Below are 24375 nucleotides of genomic sequence, written 5' to 3' on the forward strand. Positions count from 1 at the left end.
ATCCCTTTTTCGACTTACGGTACAACCTTTTCTGTTTTATTATCTCTCTTTTTTTTAATTATAGAGAGTAACCTGTCAAAGTGAATGCCTGTCTTCAATGCAGACCTTATTGTTTTCGAAACTGCGTCTAACCTTTACAAGTTTGTGACGTATTTTCGACTTTCCACACATATGTCATTGTCGATTTTCCAGCATATTTTCACAACTTTGCATCACATTTTTTGTATTTTCTCCGAAAATTTCCAACTTTTCTGATAACTTTTGCAGCCTTGCAATGTTTTGTCATTGCAAACAATTGTTTTGATTTTTTTAGCTAACTTTCACAACTTTGGAAAACATTTTCATACAACTTCCACAGCATTCGAACGATTTAAACAAACATGTTATTTGCAGAAAATATATACAGAATCCAACAGATACTAAATATATTAAAAATTCGATGCAGATATTGCGTTTTAAACACGATTACCGATTCAAAAGATAACATTGAGCAGTTCTGACACCCATGAAATGAGGGCGCACTACATTCGACCAAAAGTACTTTAAACGGCAAGTCTCGAATTCCTGTGTTCATACACCTACAATCTTTCAACATAAGACTGAAACAAAAAATAATATTTGATAATCATTGTTCATTTCAAAATTTTCGAATTTCTAGGCTCTTACAACTATAGCCCATTGTTATAAACACATCATACATTATTGTTCTGTCTGTACTATAAAATACTTTGTTTTAGCTGGATTTAATTTTCGCTGAAAAGACATTTTGGCTGATTCATGGGACAATTTTCACTATTTTTATGAGTTGAATGTACAATATATATGGACAAAAAAAATTTCACTGAATATTATTTTCACTGTTTTATCTCTTCAGCGGAAATAACTCAATTCCTAGTAATAATTAAGTACTTTATAGTATGACAAATACAATAAAGAATATTTACAGTTCTGTTGCCACGACAACTATTATTATAAGCATGTTTGGCACCAGTACGTGTATGCTACCATATTCTAAACTTTCAGCCAATTTGGAATTCTACTTTTGAAGTGCGACGGTACAACAAATACAATTTTATAATCCGTGTTCACAATAAAATTATATCAAGTTAGTCTTGAGCAGTAGTTAATTCACAAGACAAGTAGAGTGCTACATTCGTCACGCCCTCTATAGCCTGAATGAGTGCATGGTCGTCACATATTCACAGTTTCAACAGGTGTCCCAACATTACATACGAGTCAACCATGCGTTGGCTTCAATTCCAGAGATACATCGATATCATCGAGATGCAAGTCGTCACATTCGGATGACACAGACCTCTTAAAAATTATATGGTAATATTATATTATATGGTAATCACCAATTTCATTGCACCGACCAATAATCTGATATTTTCTCAGAGTAGAACATAATAACATTTAAATTAATTCTGAACATTTCCATTTATGAATAAGTTTTTGTAATACAACACTTTCCGTGCAATTTATGATTTAACGTATGTGAGTAGCACGTGTTTATCCGACCAGTTTGTTGGATTCAAAATAAAGGCGCCATCACCGGTGAACTATAATATAAAACGAACGATTGTTTTTGTCAAAGTCAGTAAATAAATAAAACGTCGAACAAAAGAAACAATCATTTATTGATGCAGTTCTGAGGCGAGTAAATAGTGCTTAGAACAACATACGCCCTCTGTCGACAGCTTGGATTTGTACTCTCCGTTAGACGGCCTAACACCTGTCATACTGCAGATTGAGCGAACGATTTTCAGAAAATTATCAATCCGCTTGTGTCATAATACAAGTATTGACAATTTATGCTGTCTGTTTTTTTTGAACATTCAGACATAAAAAAAACAAATTCCGTTATAAGTACGTGCTGCTGCTGCTAGCTACGCTAGCTCCAGTCAGACGGCGATACAGTTTCCGGCGTTCACAAAATGAAATATTAATAATGCTCCAGTATGTTGATGGAGATTTGAGATTTACCGCTGTATGAATACTAGTATTACTTCATTAAAGGCCCATATTATAAGTTCAATAGGAAAACTAAAAATGCCAGACAACTGGTGAATTGTTTTATCCAAACAGAAATGTGAGAAAAGGCAAAGTTGGCCTTTATATGCCATTTTCTAAATAAGGTCAAGTAATGTATTCAGTTGTTTGTAGCACGGCACACGTGCCTCTGCCTTGGGTTTGTGATTGGCTGTCGTTCGCTGTGCAAATGTCACACAAAATCATAGATAGGAGTGTGTATTAACAGCGGTATTAACACGTATCGGAAGTTCTTGGCTAAACCACATCCTCGTTACGTTCAGATAAGCGTAAACAAGTACAGATAAGGTACTGTAAAATGATTAATTTTCACTGGGTTTAAAGTTCGCTTATTTACAATTTCAGGCATATTCTATGGGTTTTAAATTCACGGTTTTATCATTTAGATAATGTGTTCTATGCTAAATTTTACATATTCACTGGGTTTTAATTTAGCGCATTTTCCAGACAGCGAAATAAGCAAAATTAAAACCCAGTGAATAATTAATCCTTTTACAGTAATTACGAGAAAGCGCGGTTCGTTACGAGTTGGGTCAATTTGAAAAGGTCAGGAGCCGTGAGACCATTCCCAGACGTTTCAAATTAACTCTGAAATGTCACGCAATGCGCCTTGTTGGGAGTCTGTCATGTTTTTGACAGAAGAAATCATGCATGCATGCATGTCATTGAACTATACACTTAAAATTATAAAAGTATTCTGATCTGCATAATTAAAATGGTCTATAGGTAGGCTTACATAATAGTAGTAGACATTGGTACGACCTGACGGTTCCACTTTAAATTCTTTTGTGAAAAGCGTGTAGTGATATATTCAATTATTAATTTCTGAAATACAGCTTCACAGATACAAACAGATAAATAACGGAAGTAACATACAAATCACGTATGCAGAATACCCCCGTGTCATGTGACACATATACTTCATAAATCTTTCAAAAGACAGAATAATAAGATACATTTTTGATGCCGTTTTGACGCCAATCCTGAGTCACTCGGGTAGTGTATCTTCAAATGTATTTCCAGACACATTTCTTTTTCGATGTCTTTTTATTTTTTGCATTTCGAACTACTCCGTGTCTTCACTTCCTCTGCTTTCTTCTGTTTTATCAGAACCCATAGAACTGAGCGTTTCCAAACTGCACGTTTTATTGCTCACAGCATCCGTCTCGACAAAATTAGTTCCAGGTGATATCTCGCGGGGTGCGAGATTGCCTAGCGCGGCGCTTTGACGACACGGGGACGAGAATTTCGCGGGATCAACGCTGGATGGGTCAGCCTGATACGCCAGTGCGTTCATAATTATCTGGTCTGGAACAGCTCCACAAGAACGTACCTCCCTCATCAGCGCAAGGGTTGGAATGTGATAAAAAGATATGTATTCTACAAACACTGCCATCGACTCTTTGAGCGTAATGTGTGGGTTTTTCTGACAGTTTCGCGTGGCCCACGATATTGCCGCCCGAAACTTCGACAGTTCATTGGCACATAGTTCGTCACGTGACAACACCAGCCTGACCACGTGCTCGGGTAATGTTGCAAATGCTGGGAGATTGAGCACTTCGTCACCATTTACATCAACATACTCCAATACCTGTACATTGTAGAATAACAAAGTTAAACAGAAAGTAATTTACGAGATCGCGATCATGATTGATGGGCCGGAGAGTTAAGTGTTTTTTTTAATCCCAGAATTGACGGGATTGAATATTGCCGCCTTTGAAAAAATATATATTACTACGTGAACCGTAGACTTATACATGATATACCATTAAACACAATTATTTATATTCCATTTTAGCAAATTTAATCCAATTTATGAATTAGCATAACTTTAATTTAGATGGTATGTCAATAATATTATAATTATATTGCTATTTTAGAAAAATAGCATAATATGTAAACAATACGGGTTTTACTGTATAAGCATATGTGCGTTTAACCACAAGAGCTGTCAAGAGACTGTACACAGCTGACGAGATTCGTGTTTTCTTATTGCTACGATACATAACTCTGATAGTTTCGATTCTGCGATTGAAAGGGGGTTGATTTATTTTGCGAATCATTCTTAAGACCGTTTAGTGCAAGTATAATATATTTGTTGGTTAACCCGCTGTCGTGCCACGTTGATGAACGAAATATATAAAGAGCAACAACCTTTTACTCGATGCCACCGCGCACACAAGGTAGCCTGGCAACTATAGAAGCCGAATCTTGAAGTACATATTTTAAGGAGAGGCAGTAAAAACAATCCATAATGGGAATGGCATAAGCCACGTGACTGGACTTTATAGAGTGGCGTACATGTACTGGGCTTGGGTGTTATAGTAAACCCATATAACATCCAATACTAATAAAGAGAGGAGATATTAGAGCAGATATGTCTCTTAATATGTCATCCACAGATGACTTAAACGTCGCCATAAATGAAGCACGCGTATAAAAATAAGTAGCTTTCCAAGAACTATCAACACTGACACGGCAAAGCCTCGGTGATTCAAGTCAAATTCATTTATTTGCACGCATATTCACTCCCGCTTATTCACCCCTACAATACTAGCCAATCATAACTCGAGGTACTTACCCTTTGTACAATCGATTTAGTCGCTTTGTACTGTATATATTTCTCCGCCGATGAGAGCAGTGCTCCTACGTTATCGATGTTAATACAGCATCGCATAAACCCCATACAAGCACGGCGCAGATCGTCCAAACCATAATAATCGGCAGCATTCATCAAACCTGTAAACAAATTACGATACTTTTAATGAGGTGATATGGATAATAACAAATAATTGTATTTTATATTTTATTTTGATATAGAATATAATTTATGATAAAAATAACCTTGTTTTGGCAAACGATATCATTCGTTCGATAACAAGTGTATGACAATATCAATGTGCTACAGTGTACACGCAGCGCGTGTTCGAGTTAGTGTTACTGTGGGTCCTTTATATCGAGCACGACGCAGTGTTTCGACTGTTTTAGGGGTGCATTAAATGCATAAACATGATTATTAGCAAATTATGAATTGTTCGCCATTTTCGAAATAAAGAAAGGTAATAAACGATAAAAATATTAGTTTTCGCAAAATAGTGGAGATCCATATCCATATTTTTCGCAATCTAAATGGATTAACAACCCGGTCGGTAGATATGATCAGAGGTACATTACTTGGGGTTTGTAACTACGGTGACATGATACCAAGATCCCGTCACAATCTCGCTCTCGCATAAGCGTTCCAACTCAGAAAAATGCGAATGCGCATGCCCGAGGTAACTAGGATACTGGGATGTCCACGATATGACGGATTACGACGGAGAACTATATTTTCTGTACATTTTCGACGTATTACATTTTTCACTATGATGGTGACAAGAAAAGTTTTATTTTTTTTATTACAAACCTTGAACATTCATTTATATGTGTCATGTCAGAAGGTAGCCTCAGTCTCGCTATCTACGAGAAGAGACTTGAATGGGATCTTGACATGATGTCACCATACAGTACTATGCGAGTTGCAAACCCCAAGTAATGTACCTCTGATATGATTTATTTAAAAAAAGAAGAAGAAAAGACAGTTTGCATGTCTTACGATTTATGATTTATGAAATTATGATTTATGTTTACATGTTACCCGGTGAATGTTATAAACCAGGGACGTATCGGCGTTTCCCAACCACCTTGACAACGCCCCTAGAAACCAACCAAAATCCCATCCACGTTAATAACGCCCCTAGAAACCAACCAAAACCATACTTTTTATCATAAACTATAAATGAAAGACCAACTTTCATTTATATGGATGTGTCCATAACAACCATATACACAATTAAAACAACTACACAAATAACACCTTGGTCCCTTCAGAAGGGCAATAGTATAAACTTGAATATTGTGTAGTTCTAATACACAAAGGCATACATATACCGAAGTAGTGTGTTAGAACAAACTTGTTCACGTATTAACAATGATATAGAATAATGGATAACAAACAGTTTTCTTTAAAACTGAATTTAAAATTCTTGTTGGCAAAAAAATGATTACAAATTCTCTAGGCATAACCAAAATGAAAATAAGCTGTTCATAAAGAAAAAGTTGACCGAGCCATCTCGACGCTGGGGATTCTAGATGGATAGTACATAGGTTAGCAGTATATGTATTAATTGAATATATTGAATGTTTTTAAGTTGAAGCCATGCATTTATATTGAAACAATTATAGTAAACTGCACTCTCGAAGCAAATAGCACTTCTCCCGATATATATGTATAAATATTTAAATTTGAAAATGATTTGTTGAAAATACAAAATACAGTAATCTCGGTCAATCTCTATGTCTCGACTATGGCAACGCCAATGTCAGATATGGGAAACAACGACCACCGCTCTTTAATTCCTAAGGTCCATATCCTACCATCTACACCAGGTAACATAGTTCAAATTGTAACCCATAACTGTGACGAGGCATTAGTAATACCCGACGTTCCGTCCTGTAAAAATCACTCCATAACGCTATTTAGAACAAATAATATCGATTTAATGCGATTTCATTTTGTTTTCATTCTAGATCTTGTAAGCAACTTGGTAATGCAGCAGCTTTGGAACTTATTGCGTTAATGACGTCAATCCATAGCATTGATTCACTATATAATGTCATTTTTAGTCTTCTCAAATTACTGCAACCCTGTGAGTAATTTAAAGTACTTTGTGAAAATATGATTGATATTTATTAGGGTACAATGTTTTTCATATTTTCATAACAATTTGCTTCCCAGATTATTATTAATCTGTTTTTCTTGAAGCAGAAAAATGCAAAAATTATGTTGGCCACTTTCAAGTTGATAAAAGCAAAAATGCTAAATAATAGAATGATTTTCACGATCGCTGTTAATTTTTGCATACAATGCAAACTCTAATTTTATTCAGTTTTATCTTCTTCTTTTTTTTATTTTCAAAACAAATAAGACTTGTAATAAAATTGAATCAAATAAAAATACGATCAAATATGAAAGTTGAACAACTAACAGGCAGTATGAATGGTAGAAGGTTATCCTAGTTTTAGATACTTATTCAACACCATAGTAACCAGGCGTTTCGGCCAATGATTCTCCGTCACTAATCTTTTAATATGGCCTGTTCTTTCTTCCTGGAGACTCTAAAGCCGTAACAATAGAAACCGTGCGATTCGAATGACGGATGCGGAACTAGCATCGTTCACAATAGACTAAATTCCAAGATGGCGGCATAATAACAAAAATCGTCACTCAAAACTGAAAGCACCCACTCAAACTCCAGTAAATGTTGTTTTTATTATAATGCTCTCTATTATTATAATACTATTATTTTGTATTGTTATTACATGATAACGTAAGTGTATAGACACGCATTCTAAAGACGTGGAACCTAAATATATTCCGAGAAAACGAAACTATCTTGAAACACGTGGAGTGTGAATGAGTGACAAGGTTGCTGGTGTCTATCGTACACACACTACGAATAATAACACTCCGATCTTCGCGCTCAGATCCGGAAATTAAAGGTTTTAATATTATAGCAAACAAACTAATAACAACATGAGCCTAGCATTAGTGATTTGACGTGCAGTTCGATTAACCTAGGTAACGAAAATGTCAATCAGTATTTACACTTTTCGCTCGACTCAGCGTATTTGATATATACAGAAGTTAATTTGAATTAGTTTTCTTGCGCTGTTGAATCTTTTAAGTTCATTCTGAGAAAATGAACTGTTCTACAAACATCACCACACGCATATTCAAGTGAATGCGGATTCTCATCATAACGTCTAAAATACGAATTCGATTGCGCACCTGCAGCAATCTGAGAATAACAAGAGGTTGATTTATTGCATTGTGGGTATTACCAATCACGGGGCTGCGCGTAATCCCATGATCGGCTAGTCTGCTAAATATCCGACCCCCCCTGGGAAGGATTTTGAAACTAATGCCAGCCTTGAGTACTGTCACCTCAACGCACAATGTCTGGGCCCAGAAGATGGAGGATTTACGAGAATGTTGAACCAGAATTCACGCCCCCAACCATTTTTTTTATTAACTTCCTGATTGATTACCTGTCATGCAAAATGTAATAAAGTTGTTGTTTCTAAAAACAAGATGGGCGACTAAGTATTTGTTTGATGAAACGCTGAAAGGTTCTGTTTGTGTTGGTACGTGTTTACGTCACTGCGCATGCGTATTAGTGTTTTGATGTTTCATCAGTTTTTCCTGTTGCTTGTGCTGCAAAGGTAAAACGTTTAGTTTACGATAAACTATGAATGAATAAGTAACATGGTTCATTATAAACATCTCGGGAAGGGTTTATGCTTCAAAAAAATGAAAATTACCGTGACCACGCCCACAATACTAATCACACAACTGTCATGTCATAATCTCAAAAATATAACGATAGTACCCTTTTATTTAGATAGGTAGGTCACTTTTATTTTCCGTCAAACAATAATACTGTAAAATGACTAATTTTCCCTGGGTTTAAATTTCACTGATTTACCATTTCAGGCATATTCAGTGGGTTTTAAATTCACGGTTTCGTCATTTAGATAATGTGTTCTATGCTAAATTTTACATATTCACTGTGTTTTAATTTAGCGCATTTTTCCAGTCAGCGAAATAAGCTAAATTAAAACCCAGTGAATAATTACCCCCTTTACAGTAATAAGTTAAATGTGCAGTGCATGTTGTTTTAGTAACCGTGATGTAATGAAATGTAAATATGTACTAGTATCATTGATACTAATAAAAATAAAATGAAATAACAACTTGAAGATAACTGTAATTTTGTATTTGTCAAAGTTCATATAATTGGTGAAACTGTTACATTTTTTAACATAATTTTTCATGCCACGAGATTCTTAGAGCGCCACCCTCGTCACTCTGCTTTGCGTTTTCAATTGGTCTCACGCGACGTTACAACGCATTGAAAAAAAATGTTATTACAGGAAAATCGAAATCAGGACGGAAATGTGTTGGTTGACGGATCGTGATATTGCTACCTGGAAAAGCGCATACAAATACTGACAAGCTGTGTTATAATCACCATGATTTACGCCTCCAGTGGGACTAATGTGAGGGAAACACTAAATACAATATATATCAAATATCCCACGTAACCGGGGAGTCGTTCTAATTTAGTTGTTGCTTCCACTATATTGCTCCAGACTTCCCTAGACGTTTTTTTCAAGTGATATTAATATGCTTTAAATAATAAAGTATATTCGTGAAACGTGTCTGTAATTTACTGACTACCAGTATCATACTTCTATGAACAGCGCGCGGGTCGTGTTGACGCCATGACGTATGCATTCCAGTCCCAACGCATGGACCCGATCTGATAATTACGACATCAAATATTCAAGATGCAAAATTGTTTTCAAACCGGAAATGCTAATATCGTGATGTAATGTGGGTAGCCGATAAACGGACAGACACTACGTAACATATTATAGATGCCGTATACATATCACAGTAAACGTGTTATTGTCAGTCGGTGCGTGTTTCCTCTCCGACAATCCACGCGAGTGAACTGATAAAAAGATTTTGTGCGTGAATTTAATTTCATATAATAAATAAAGCCATTACATTTTAACTATAATGTTATTGTTAAAGTTTTAAATATGATATTCAATTAAAATTTGGGAGGTTTGGGAGTTAATGTTGATATAAATTAATGGTATCTACCCCCTTAACCTATTGAATTAAATTTAATTAAACTTGAGTTAACTAAATTCAACTATATATGATTGCAATTTGAGTTTAATTAAACTTCAAATAAATTGAATTTGATGTAATTTAACTGAATCCAATTTAATGTCTTCACTTTTCACATGTTACACATGAAAGAGTGTGTGTAAACAGTTGCTATGGTAGTAATGTACGTAACCAGGTAATTTACTGACCTAACAACGTCCTTGCCTGCAAAGTTACGCATCCCGTGTGGATATATTCAATTAACTGTCGAAAAACATCAGCTTCGAACTCTTGTATGATTATCGTCTTGGGAGTGTTATTGGAAATGAGATGCAGGTTTGGCAACGAGTCGCTTCGTTTGGTAAACATGCGCATGCTCAGTTTCAAGTCGGCCGTCCCGGACCGCTTCTTTGTATTCGATGATGAAGGCATGAACAACATCTTGTGAAAGACCCTGAAAACACAATAATGAAATCTATGAGTTGAAACTGATCGGAGTGTTATCTGTGATGTCGTTGGTAGGTGCAATGTATTGACAGCGTGTACATATACGTCAATCATCTTTGAACTTCAGAGAGAGATGTCACCTGAGAACGAACTGTGCTTAATAATATTCAGATTTGTGTTGATATGTATATTAATACCTTGATTAAATGTCAGGTTCCAGGCGCTTGTTGGAAAATATAGTTCAGAGTAGACACTAAACAATTTTTAGCAGTAAAATTTACAGTTTGGGGCAGGGGGTGCGCATTTACATTTTGACCCCTACGCGGAGTAGAATTGTTATTCTTCCACGTCCTCATTCGAGGCTTGGGGTACATTAATTGGTGCGTGACATTTGACTGCGAACCCAGCCGCGACTAAAGGGGTATCACTGAGAGGGGTTGTCTTACCTGCTTCGCGCAGCGAGTATCGCCTTCACGCCACATACGGGTTCCTTGTTTTCACCAACTAAAAACGTTACGTCACACAGCTCCGGCATGCTGGCCAGAAACTTCAGATCTTCGGACAGACCACATTTGTTCTCGAATCGTGACGAATTGAGACACTCGCTACTTTCCTGTTGATAGTAGTTCGGCATGGTGACTCCGTGGTAGATCTGTGTTTATCCTTTAAAACAGATTAGAGACTGAATTTAAGAACCCGATCAACGGTGGTGTGGCGCCAGTGCCATATAATCTGAGCTTTGTGCGTTTCAGCTGTCGCCTCGTTCTGCCAGTCTGAATGAAAGCATTCACCCCAATCACCCGATATAAATAGAATACCGGCAACTTAATTGTTAATTAGTATTCAGAAGACTGTGTTGAGCGGTGTGAATGTACTAGTACACCTCAATTTGTATTCCGTCAGTATGCTTCCGTTTAAGTATCATTACAACAGATCATTCATTTTTGTTGATGACTGACAGTTTTTGTCATGAGTATATGTCATTACCTTAAACAGTTCAACTACTACATGATCCATTGATGCATAACCAACCCCGCCCAATCCGACAAACCCGATCTTTGAATGAATGACAAGGTGATTTTAACGAGGCTCCACGGTTTGATGGAATCGTCGTAAGGTAAGAGGAACCAACTCCCACAACTTGGAAACTCCGTGTATAGACGCGATAAAGCCAGGAATTGTGGATCGATTCCATGTGGTAATTATGGTCGGTCAATACCCAGTGTACTTACGTCAATCGCACTCTTGTGCTGGAATGATCGGATGAAAACATTCCGTTTTTACAATTTGTTTTCGCAATGTGGTCATCCATGTAAACACTAACCCGATATTGACATCAATGATATCACATTAATTAATACCTATGGCGTAAACGTATAAAGAAGGTACATGGTATGCACCTGGACAGTCACACTTACTTGAACATGAGGTCAATACAGGAAGAATGGAGAGGGGGCAATGTTATAGCGTTAACTTTTGTTTGACCCACTATTAACAAGATAGTGTAAATAATTTAATTTATTTTGACATTGATTTAATAATAATAATAATAATAATAATAATAATAATAATAATAATAATAATAATAATAATAATAATAATAATAATAATAATAATAATAATAATAATAATAATAATAATAATAATTTATTTATTTTTGAGGTGTGATAGACAGTATATGTTTTCCAGTCACGTAAATTAATGTAAATTTTGTTGAAAAGCTTGTTTTGTAATATTACTGTCTGGTAAATATGCAATACGGCACCAGTATTTTTCTGAATATCTATGAGTAACGGAAATTCAACTCTACATGCGGCAATTGAGGAGAATTTATTCACACCTAGAATTTTTGTTCCAAGTTGTTAATACTTATAAACACGATTAGCCTGATATTTGAAAAAGATGCAAAAACGTTCTTGCTATTGCTTTTAACAGTACACACATTGCTTTAGTAGCTTTGTCTGCTAAACGTTGTCTTGTTATATTGATTTATCTGGAGTTTACAATTGTGACAGCACTCTTGTGAGTTAAACCTAATCAATACTAGGTCATCTGCATAAAATAGGGAGTTGATTTTATAATTATTCAATGTTACTTGATCCATGTATTATTTAAATCGTTTAAGCATTGGCCTTATAGTTCATTCCTGTTCATCGTCCTCCCCGTTAAATATCATAGATATTTCCTGAAGTGAATGCATGTCTTAGTATTGTTATACATGTTTTAACTAAATGATAACATTTTCCATTAATACCATTCGTTAATAATTTATAAAATAAGCCATCCCTCCTGACAGTATCAAAAGCTTTTCGTTTCAGGTATTCACTAACTACTCTTTTTAGGAGTAAAAATTTGATCAGCAATCTAGTAATCTTTTCTAAACCCAGCCTGATTGTTATTTATAATATTATTCTTCTCTGAATAAATTACGTAACCTATTATTGATTAAATTGAAAACAAAATACTATTAAACTGAAAACTGTTACCCCCTACAATTTCCTGGTTCCTCCTTATCTCATCTTAAGTAATTATGCTGATTGTACTCCAGATATTAAATTATATATTAATATACCGGTATATCTGTCAACGTAACGCCATAAGTTACAGCGTGCCGTAATTTTGCGGTATTTTACGGGATATTTTCATCCTACCATATTAGGAAATGCGTATTCCAAACATGGAATGATTACCTGCGTAAGCGTCCTCTAATAATAAAAAAAAAATGGCTGCTGATTCTGTTCTAAACATTTTGGATTTCGGTATTCCCATGATGTATCCTTAGAAGGAAAATATCTATAATAATAAGGTTATTACGAGAATACCTCAAAGTATGCACTCAGACAATACGTCGTCGCATCGACCTCCGCTGCGCGTCGGTCGATACTCCAGCTGTACTGTCTTCGTGCATACTTTGAGGTATCCTCGTAATAACCTCATATTATATAATGTATGAACAGGTAGGGATAAAGTCTAGGTATACAGTGAAAACATTGGCCGCCAAAGAGCAATCGTAAATTAGAGCAAACAACACTGTCCATCTACAACCCCATTGTGTATTGTTGTCGTACCAAGTCTGAATGACATCTTAGCAGTCATCAGTCTCCTAGAAACAAGTTGCAAAAAAGGTCAAGTATACTGATTTAGACCTATATTAAGCCCAAAATGGCCGCCAATCGGCTATATGTTATCGAATAAAAAAAATTAACGTGAACAAGTACGATCCAATGTATTGTGTTTGGACCAAAATGGAAAAAAAAGGTTCAATACATTTTGAGAATGAACTCACGGACTGATGGACGGACAGACGAACGGACGGACGGGCGCTCACACCCGAATTCTAAATTCAAAGGAGACAATTTAAACACTGTGACACAGAAACACTAATCATGCGCCAATTACAAGTATACAACTTTCAGTTCACAATTGCGAACTTACTTTGGAGATGTGCCGATGTCATATAGTCGGAGCAGATTGAATATTCGATTCTACGCATGTTCTATTTGTATACATCATTTATTTAGGTTTCTGCTAAACTGACCCATTCAGACTCAAAGAGCCGTTAGTTGGATGGACATCTTGTAATCAATTAGAAACATGTCAACCAAAAAATTATTCCCTACTCAAAGAAATTAGAGAACGTTTTCATTTCATGCAATATCGGGAATGTCGCGTAACATACCACGTGATCTTTGCCGTTTATTAAACATCAGACGTCAGTTGTAGTTGCCTGCTACATGACAAGTAGTGAGCGACGGTAATTGTGTGTGCAAAATTTGATGAAAAAAAAAAAAAGAACTGAATTCAGTAAAATTAAGATAAAAAATATACTACTGAATTATTTTCACCATGAAACATTGTACTAACACATACTTTAAGATGAGGATGGGTAGAATGTAAAAGGTCAATCAAGGTCACCATATGCCATAAATATATCCCTGGTTCAAAAACTAATTTATTGTAACATCCGCCGTTTAGTGTGCGATACACGAGTTATATCCTTTCTATGCAAACCAGTGTCATATGTTGCTCCAACTAATGCAGCGTGTTGCACATCTGTCTGTATTTATTATTTATTCATTTCTTAATAGATGGACACACGTTTCCATTGACTGGTACTTATACAACAAGGTGTGTGGTTTTATTGTTTGAAGTCGATTTGGTATATAAATACATGTAACAAATTACCCGACGTGTGATACATTTCTGGTCTTTGAAACAATTCGAACTGCCACTTACCCATTTTGAATGTCAGCATTTATTAAGTTATATTCTACGAGCACATGCTGTTTACAGTCAATGACAATGATGCCGTGTCTGAGTTAGTGAATACAACCATGTACATACCATACCGCCGAGTAGGCTCATATGTGTCATTCGTTCGCCGACTCACTTTGAGGTGTGAGTATGTATCTGTATCTACGGAAACTTGGCGATATGATTGTAGATTAAATTGGTTATTGAGAGTAGAGATCAGATAAATTCCTCAGTGTGATCACCGTTCCTCAACAGGGACGGCGGTGTGATTCACCAAAACATTTCGCAAACTGGATTCGGCTAATTGAGCGAGCGTAATGACGCGCACCAGTGGCTGTCAGTGTGTCATAACATTTCAGACTGTGTAAGTGCACATAATTTGTGGGGATAACTTTGCCATTTATTATAACGATTGAATGAATGTAATTGCATCGTGTAACGACGATCTCCGGGCGTGCAAACCAGTCCGCAATTTAGCTGGTAATGATGTTACTGTTTTTGTGTTCAACATTATGACGGTGACAGTAATGACCATCGGCGCAAGAACTAAATACATAACAGTTGAATTGTGTATATCTACGCTAGCTGAGCGGCTTCCTGCCAACGTGTCATGGTATATGGTACACATAAGAAGTAAATTGGGAAATATTGTTTCAGTTAGTGGAGTTGATAAGACAATTTCTTGTTACCTACAAGTAAAACGTAAGAATGAATAAAGTCGTTGTGTACACCAATGTATGTTAAACCAATATAACGAGACTGAACTGAAAACAACAGCAATTGTTGAGCTCGTCCGGCCCAAAATATGTTATTTTCCAATTTGTTTCTACCCCATGTTTTTGAAACTTCTCAAATAGAGAATTAGAAACGTGTACACTCAAAAATGAAAATACCCAGAATTAATTCATGTTTTCAATAAATTGTATTCCATCATGATCACAATTGATATTGACTTTAATAAATTGGGGTCAATAGCCTAATTATCGAGAAACTGATGGTTGTATTTTAGTGGATAGTTGCCATTTTGACAGTATTATAGTGCATTTACCATTATTGGTTGTTATGCACAGATATTAAGTCATATCTTTAATTGTAGTCTAAAAAATCATATATTGTAAATGCTGGGGTACTTTTCGTTGTGACAGTCCTGAATTATTTAAAAGGTGTCGAAAATAACATTTTTCTGTAAAATTGTTTTAAAAATAACGATTTAAAAAAAAGTATTATGACAAGTTTCTCAAAATACGTCAGTGTGACATAAAAACGAATGTTATTTCACGGTTCAATGAGACAATAGCTGCATGGTTTACATAATAAACCAATAAACATTGTCATGCGATTTATGAAAATTGTTCACAAATTATGAGTAGGTCTTAACTGTAATCGTTGGGGACACATTGAGGCCTACATTAAGTAGATTCAGGATGGCTTCTCAACAACTTCGTGGGGAGAGCGATAGAAAACTTCCATTTGCCCCAATAACAAAAAATATGACATATGGTATTGATTATCAATAACATTGTCAAGAAATTGACAAATTATTTGATCTATTTTTCATTAAAGTGGCATTCAGCCTTTGTAATGTTGTTAGAACTCACTATTGAGAGGTATTTTGTGCTTGTAAAAATGCGCGGATAGCGAGAAATCGGCCCGAAACAGACGGCGACTGGGGAGAATTTTATTTTTCGGAAGGACACCCATAAACAAAGACCCGAACGTCAGCAACTCGGCTTATTTGCATTTTGTTGAGAAATTGTTTCAATAATATGCAATATATTACATACATTAAATCGCTATACTTTGTTTTCATCGCCTACTATTATGAGCCTCATGTCTGTAAAATGAAAGGAGAGAGTGATGCGAGTATCTGTGTAACCCAATAAAGAAACTGCCTGTAGGCAAGTACTAGTAGTATAAAACACACCAAGTCATGCAATATTTAAGAAAAGACCTACTGTGTCAAGCGAAACCGCGCAAGCCTTTTTTCTACTGGGAATGCTCCATCTGATTCACCCAATAGCGTTGCATGCGAGTTCTGGGTGCTAGCACAATTTTTTTAATTATTCATAATTCGTTGTCATTTGATTATCTTAGGCAAAACGAAGTGTTTTTTCTGTTCGACAGTTTATTGCGACATTTTTCATATTTAATTCAAGTACGTTTGCAGAAATGACATTCTCAGTCATATCCTGTGAACTATTGACTCGTGTTAAGGACATCTAAGTTTAGACTCAGACAACTAATAAAGGTTTAGATAAATGTCTTTTAAATAGTAAAGTGCATTCCGATATAATTCTCCAAATATAGTGGTTGCAGCGACGTCAGATTTAGTATTTGTGCTGATAAGTAACGTTGGCGATAAATAATTCTACTTCTGTTGAAAAACATCTTGTTATCGGCGCGAGGCGGGGTTCAAAGTTCAACGAAATGTACAAATACTGAAAATTAAAACAGACATGCGCTGTACAACTAGATACAACTAATATAGTAATTCTTTGCCTTGAATGCCGAGAGCGGGCTCTTATTGCAACCAATCAACCTGCCAAAACAACTTGAGGTGCTTCATCCTACAGGATAGGTATTGTGTGAAGTCTGTGAAGTGTGTAGCCTTTGAAGTGTTCGATATGGGCTCCACACGACGTAGTCAAAGCGTATCCAAACTTTGTTCATAGTCGCTTGTTACCTATAACTGTATACTGTTAATCCACAAGGTCCTGGCGTTACCTTCACCTCAATACAATAAATAATTTTAAATCAGCGGCCTAGTTAGGTGCTCATGGGCTAATAATATACAGTTTTAGTCACAGATAGCAAGCTACTACGGTTTGTTTAAACCCAAATTTGAACGCATGCTGCGCGAAGCGTGCATTCTCAGATATAGGTTCACACGCTTAGTTTCTCCACGGTAGATTATTAGTATATGCAAACCAACTGCAGCTACAACTATCCCAGTCAGACAATCATCGAATTCAGTACATAGTTGTATTATATATATATTTTTTCTGCAAGTGTCTTTTAAGATTCAAATGAATGGGAATATATGTAAATGATAGACCACGATATACGAAATGTTTGGATAGACATCTGAGACAAACGCTCCTTCTAATGTGTTATTCACATCCGGGGCTTAAGGGCAGTGACAGTATATACGCAATGAGTCAGTGTATTCATTTTCAAAATAATTTGCATACTCCACTGAGCCAGTACTACCAGGGGGCAGTAGCTTGGAAACTGATAATGGCTGCCTGGCGGCTATATTCTATTTTAACTCTGGTAAAAGAAACACGTGTGTACGAAGCCGATGCATTCTGACTCACCTTCTAGAAATGATTAGTCTTTTCCAGCTCTTCTGCTCCCAGAGGACATGACCGGCTGCAAATAAAAAACAGGAATACTAATTAGTATGCGTAATTGAACGTTCAAAGTAAGGACGGAAATGGAGTTGCATGTGTAATCATGTATATTGTAGTGGTCAGGGCCTTGATGGGAGTCCAGTGGGTTGACGTGAAAACCCATTTCCCATTTTAATTGCAACAGAATTTCCCCTATGTTCGAAACATATAGTAACATGTAGGCAAAGACTCGAAGTCAATAAGACTTATAACATTGTACCTGATTGGCTACCTAATCCGAACACCTACCAGTCAGACCAATCAGAATCCACCAATCATCGAGCTTATAGGTGGAATTTAGGGGTTGGCCGTTAGAAACTTGGAAGGGAGATGATAGAAAAATTGACTGATTTTGATTTTCCTTCTCTTCGATTATTTTTAACGATGATGTTGCTGTAAGAAAAAGATTCGCTTCTCTGTACCAATTACAGTATGTGTTTTTCTTTTATAAAATACTAAGATAAAGACTTTCCGTTTTCGGCATTTGTTTTCAGAGAAATAACCCTGAAAAACGGATTTTGATAATTCTGAAATTTATATTAGGAATAAATCATAACGATTTTTGTCCCTATGCACTCATAAGTAATTTTCATAATTACCGTTTACACAAGAATATTAAAAAAAGGTCAATTTGCTATATTCTCTATATTTTTGCCTTTTTATTTGTCTTGAATTATGACTGAAAGAAGCTGAATAAAATTACAAAATATGTAGTGTGTTCAACAACTCATGTATGATGAATAACTTTAATAAATATGATTCGTAAGCTCCAACTCGTTCAAAATACTGCGGCACGCCTCATCACAAGGACCAAGAAATTTGACCATATCACTGAAGTTCTTTACAACTTACACTGGCTTCCTGTTCAACAACGCATTAATTTCAAGATCATGTTAATCGCCTTTCGTGCAATTCACAACACCCTACCATCATACATTTGTGAACTGTTTGCATCTTACAAACCTACCCGCAGTCTACGCTCCACTAATAATCTTCTCCTGAACGTTCCGAAAATTAATACTAAATCTTACGGTCAACGCGCCATCTGCCATGCTGCACCTGCCTTATGGAATGAACTACCTCTACATATCAAACTATCTGACAATATTGACATTTTTAAGAAGAAACTTAAAACTCATCTTTTTAAACAGACTTTTGAAACTCAGTAGTTTTTCTTTGTTGTTGCTATTAATGTTTTATTCATGATTTAATATTTTTATTTATTTTTTGTCTTGTAAAGCGCCTATGAACATTTATTTTGGATATATGGCGCTATATAAGTGCATACTGATTATTATTATTATTATTATTATTTTACTTGGTAAAAATACTGTATTTTTCTGCATAAAAACAAAAGAATTTCACAGTGTCGAAAACTAAAAGTCTTTATCCCAGTGTTAATAAATACAGTTTTATTCTATCAATTTGATTGGGACTTGTTCTCAGAATATCTCTGTGTAAACTTGATTTTTAATCTACATATGGGACACTGTACACCAGACAAGTTCTTCGTAATCTTTAAATAAGAGTAAATATTCAAAGGTTAATATATTCAACATAGTAGATAAACTGACAGTGGATTCTAAATACATGTAACTGTCGCCCTGAGCTGCGTATTAAATTAAAATTGATACTTAGTACTTTGCATAATGTCATTTTGTATCAAATCTCCCATACGTTAAGGGTGCATAGGTAATCCATAACCGCATTTCACCTCAATGGCGGAGCATACCAACGATTTATTGTGAATTTATCGGTTTGAAAATCAATATCTATGAAATTGTAGTGCTGTATATTTGTTTCTTCCGCACCCCATATTAGAAGGGATATCTTTGTGTAAACTTGTTTTTCTATCTACACCGTCTTAGTTACTAGTATTTAATATAGGTATATACAGACATTTGTAACAATAAACGTACCCGCATGGAAACAGTGATCGTATATCTGTATACAACACACTTATTCTACAGTCGGAGAAACGTAAAACTACAATTTTTCGCAATCTATCCCATTTAAGCAACCGATGCGCGAATACAACACATGGTATACCCACTGGCATAAATACAAAATAAAAAACACACTCTCTCAGTTAATTATTCATGAATTTCTGCCATGGCAACGCGGCTAATCGACCCCTCGAAAACAATTGCAGACGATGTTCACAGCTGAGTAATTGCCATTGATTTCTGCAGGGTCCGTAGTCTTCTATCAAAGGGCCCGACAAACGAGATAACCAGAAACAAATATACAGAAATACAATTTCATAGATATTGATTTTCAAACCGATAAATTCACAATAAATTGTTGAGTATGCTCCGCCATTGGGGTGAAATGCGGTTATGGATTACCTATGTACTCTTAACGTATGGGAGATTTGATACAAAATGACATTATGCAAAGTACAAAGTATCAATTTTAATGTTATATGCAGCTCAGGGCGATAGTTACATGTAACTAGAATCCACTGTCAGTTTATCTACCATGTTGAATATATTAACATTGGAAAATATACTCTAACTTAAAGATTACGGGAAACTTCTCTGGTGTACCGTGTCACACATGTCAGTTTATCGACGAACCCGTGCTTCGAATGAATGTCTACTTTTGAGGGGGAAAGTATAAACGGACTTAGATTCGTATAGATTCGCCATAATTACGTAATGTGTGCAATTCGATAAATAAATTATACCCGAGTCAACTCTAGATCTCAGCATCTTTGTTGAGCTGTGAAGTCTACCTAATTAGCAACCTACGTAAAAAGGTATATGTTCGCATTTTATGTGAGATTTTGCACACACACAAAAAAAAGAAAAAAATGCATATAAACACAACCATGATCATGGTGGTTTTAAATTTTCACAAATGCGACAACGTTTGCAAGAGTAAATATTCATTTAACATTTTGCCAGTCGCCTGACGCCCAGAGACTTGTGTGACAATGTTGTTATATTACCAGACATATGGTATATATACACTTGTGCCGTATATTTCATTACTCTGTGATATATTTCATATCGACGCATGTTCGTAACCTGAGTGAATACAACTTGAAGTTTAAGCTTTAACCTTTAACCTTCAAGTTTGCAGTGCCATCCCAGAATGCATCACAACCACGCGAGATTTATATGATAAGAAACCATATTCCACGAGTTGTTGGAAAATGTGTTTTAACGTGCTTTCACAAATTTTCCGTCACGTGATTTTGTACCCCAGTCGTCGTACTGGGTCCCATGTCACATGTACAATGCATATAGACATGCGCAGTACATGTCGTTAGGTGAACGCTTTTGCGTGAATGAATGCTTACTGAATGCTTACTGAATGCTTACTGAATGCTTAATGAATGCTTAATGAACTTATTTGAAAGGTTATAGTTTATTTATTCCATTAAATTATTTATATTGTTAAATAATAAACCAAAATAAACATATTATATTTTGTTTCTAAGTTTCGGTTTCCATGCTGTATTTGTCCATAATTAATTGTGATGTCGTTTTAAACTAAAAAAGTCACATTTTGGTGATTATTTTAAATTTGGAACGGTGAATGTCTTTGATTTTCGTGATTGGAATGTAAATGTAGTAATGGCAACAATCGTCATACTCGACCGGCTAATGTATCTATCGACCTTTAATAAAAACAAACCTCTCCTGAATAAATCTGTCGTCGGAAACATCAACACGAAAGCCCTACGAACATCACAAGACATTAATATCAGTAACATCATTCATAAGAACACACTGTGCGTATCTAACAAAGGCTAAATATAATTACTGATATTCCCAATTCATTCAGTCAATTAATCATTTTAATTTAGACATTTCCAATTTATATAATGTTATATATTATCCCACAATGCAACTTTAAAAATCATTTCAATATTATTGATTATACATCTCTAATCTGGTTTACCGCAGTGAATATATATTAAATGTATTCTCAAATGGTCACTACATCTCGTTTATAACAAGAAAGCCATGTGACTTGCCCCCCCCCCAATATTTTCCCGCTTTCTGCCGTCAACACGTCCACTTTTCCCCTTGTCTATGTAACCATGGTATTTTGGAAAATGACGCACTATTTACAATATTTAGGGGGTCAAACCGAGTCGTGCGGTTTTGTTTTTTGCTGTCCACGAGAGAGCTGATTGGATTTCCACGGAAACCATTCTTGAAATTCTTACACACCTCGCCTTGGACTGCTTTTCCGTTGAAATCTGTTGCGTTTGATGTGGTCTCTGCAGTGACAAGACACACTGTAAAACCATTTATTTTCGCTGTCATTTATTTACATTTTTTTCAAAGTGATGCTTCGAGCAATCTAATCGGGGTTTAAGTTCACAAACATTGCAGAGAGACAATGAGTTTTACATGTTCATGTGGATTCAATTTTAAAATTAGCGGATTTCACTTCTCAGCGAAAAAAAAAGCGATTTGAAAACAGCGAATAATTAAAGCGTTTACATTATAATGTTATAAGAGTAATTTATATCACATTGTTTTTAAGTCAACTGATGTTATTTAATGATTTTTTTATCCTGAATAGTTCATCAAAGTGTGTACGAGTTTCCCGTACTAGTTTTCACGGCAAATCCAGATAACGTGATTCACTTCATTAAAATGACATTCACATAATCTCGTCGCATTCCGAAGAAAGGTCAACCATATTGTCAAGAAATCATACACTTCAGTAAACACTCATACTCTGGTTGATTCAAACAACTTCGTTTTCCAATTTCTACAATTCATCTAAACACGGTTTCTGCGATTTATCGAGTATGTAAATTTACCCAAAAGCTACATTTCAATTTAAATTAGTCTGTGGTAAATTATTAACCAATAACATTTTCCGAAAAAGTTTAAAACAATGCGGTTACAATCTCCGACTGATCTATAATGATTTTCCGCCAATAAAATAGACAGTACGCTGATATTTCATTATTTTTTCCCCTTAAAGATTGGGAACAAGTAATTCTGGGTAATCGGGGCCTAGTGTGACAAAACTCATCAGTTATCAATTGTAAATATACACATTGCGCGGAAACGTGTGGAAGTCATACAATTGAATTGCAATTCTGGTGCATTGTGGACAAGTTCCCATCAGTATGTGTATATTTTCTTTCCCACACACACCAATAAATCAATGTCATAGCATAGACTATATTTATGACACACAATATGCTACCAAATACTGATTACTATAATTCACACACGTTGAGAGTGACTACAAGTGAAAGCCCCCTCCTTCTTAATATCACGTATAACTGGCTTTCCTTACCTGACCATCATTTGGATTGTTGGCATATAAAATACTTTCGGTTGAACGTCCCCGTGCCCAGATCAGAGCCTCCGCTGATTCCAGCGATCCGCCCAACTTACGTAACATATGCTAGGGTATATCTGCTAGCAGCACTACACTTTACCCCGCTCTTCTCATACACTAGCGATGCGCTGTCGTGTCAGCTGCGAATGACAACGAGAGATAGTCTCAGGAGCACAATCGTTTAACGGTTTGGAAGAACGTTGAGTCACGATCGCACGATTACGGGAATGATTCAGAAAGTGTATTCGCTATCAGATATCACAGCTTGCAGCATACAAGTAAAATATACCGAACAGCGCGATCGAGTGGAAATAATAGGTCGATGTATCTCTTCGCTGGGTTCGCTGAGCCTCGCTGGCTGTATCTGACAAACAGGAAGATGAAAACTGAAACGCTGTGCCACGAATCGCGAATGCCTCTCGGATGCGTATTTACAGTGTGTCTCATACGGGTATGTATACCGCTAATACGGATGCGTATTTACAGTGTGTCTCATACGGGTATGTATACCGCTAATACGGTCGATTATGTTTTTACGGCGAGCAGTAACGGATAAAATCCATATTAAAATAGGTCATTTGGTGACGTCATTGATAACATCCAACATACCCGGATAACCGAGATATACGTATTGCTAGGAAATCTCATTTAATTGTGTAAATACACGCCATCTCTTGAACCATTGATTACGCAGGGGTGGATGGGTATGAGTGATGGCGGCTGGTGAGAGGGAAAAGCTCTTTCACGATTAATGAATTATGGTGTGTATTAATCGATTTAAACTAAGGGCCAGCACTCTATATTCATTAGGATTAATTACGTTGAAACGTGGGCGCCAAATTGCGCTAAATAACAGTAGATATTTAGCAGTAATTGCTCATATTGTTTTTCACGACAATGATTGATTCGGGGCTACAAATCATGTCCTACTGCATCTCGCGATGATACCTGTAATTTGGGTCACGTAAATTTAATTCACAATCAATTGCTAAATAAATTCAACCTCGGGCAAATACATCCATTTACTTAGAGTTCGTGACCGATTCAAACTGTGTCACGTCGGAATCAGAATGGCAGATATTTCTGGCACGCTGCCCTAACTCTGAAGCCCCCTCACATCTAAAATTACATTGAAGGAGATGTGCTCGAGAAAAACGTTATTTTATATATCCGATTTTCACTTAA

General features: G+C 36.0%; 1 protein-coding gene across 1 annotated transcript; it reads right to left on the reverse strand.

Annotated features, from left to right (window-relative positions):
* Positions 1-364: 364 nt before the first annotated feature.
* LOC100378444 (serine-enriched protein-like) lies at positions 365-23657 on the reverse strand. Its single transcript, XM_085501501.1, has 6 exons — positions 23146-23657; positions 17794-17848; positions 10669-10885; positions 9985-10229; positions 4634-4791; positions 365-3643 (listed from the first exon to the last, which is right to left on the reverse strand). The coding sequence occupies exons 3-6, from the start codon at positions 10854-10856 to the stop codon at positions 3119-3121; spliced, it is 1116 nt and encodes a 371-aa protein (XP_085357627.1). The 5' UTR covers positions 10857-10885; positions 17794-17848; positions 23146-23657; the 3' UTR covers positions 365-3118.
* Between the last annotated feature and the right edge of the window lie 718 nt (positions 23658-24375).

Source organism: Saccoglossus kowalevskii, chromosome 7 (genome assembly GCF_978046115.1).
Source record: "Saccoglossus kowalevskii chromosome 7, keSacKowa6.1, whole genome shotgun sequence".
In the NCBI taxonomy this organism is placed as follows: Eukaryota; Metazoa; Hemichordata; class Enteropneusta; family Harrimaniidae; genus Saccoglossus; species Saccoglossus kowalevskii.

What these genes read in the sequence shown, in the direction of transcription:
- LOC100378444 (XM_085501501.1), bottom strand. Translation starts at nt 10,856, where the DNA reads ATGCCGAACTACTATCAACAGGAAAGTAGCGAGTGTCTCAATTCGTCA. An exon ending in GCAGGCAAGGACGTTGTTAG is followed by an intron (nt 4,792 to 9,984) that starts GTCAGTAAATTA and finishes ATTTGTTTACAG; the next exon opens with GTTTGATGAATGCTGCCGAT. An exon ending in CTAAATCGATTGTACAAAGG is followed by an intron (nt 3,644 to 4,633) that starts GTAAGTACCTCG and finishes TACAATGTACAG; the next exon opens with GTATTGGAGTATGTTGATGT.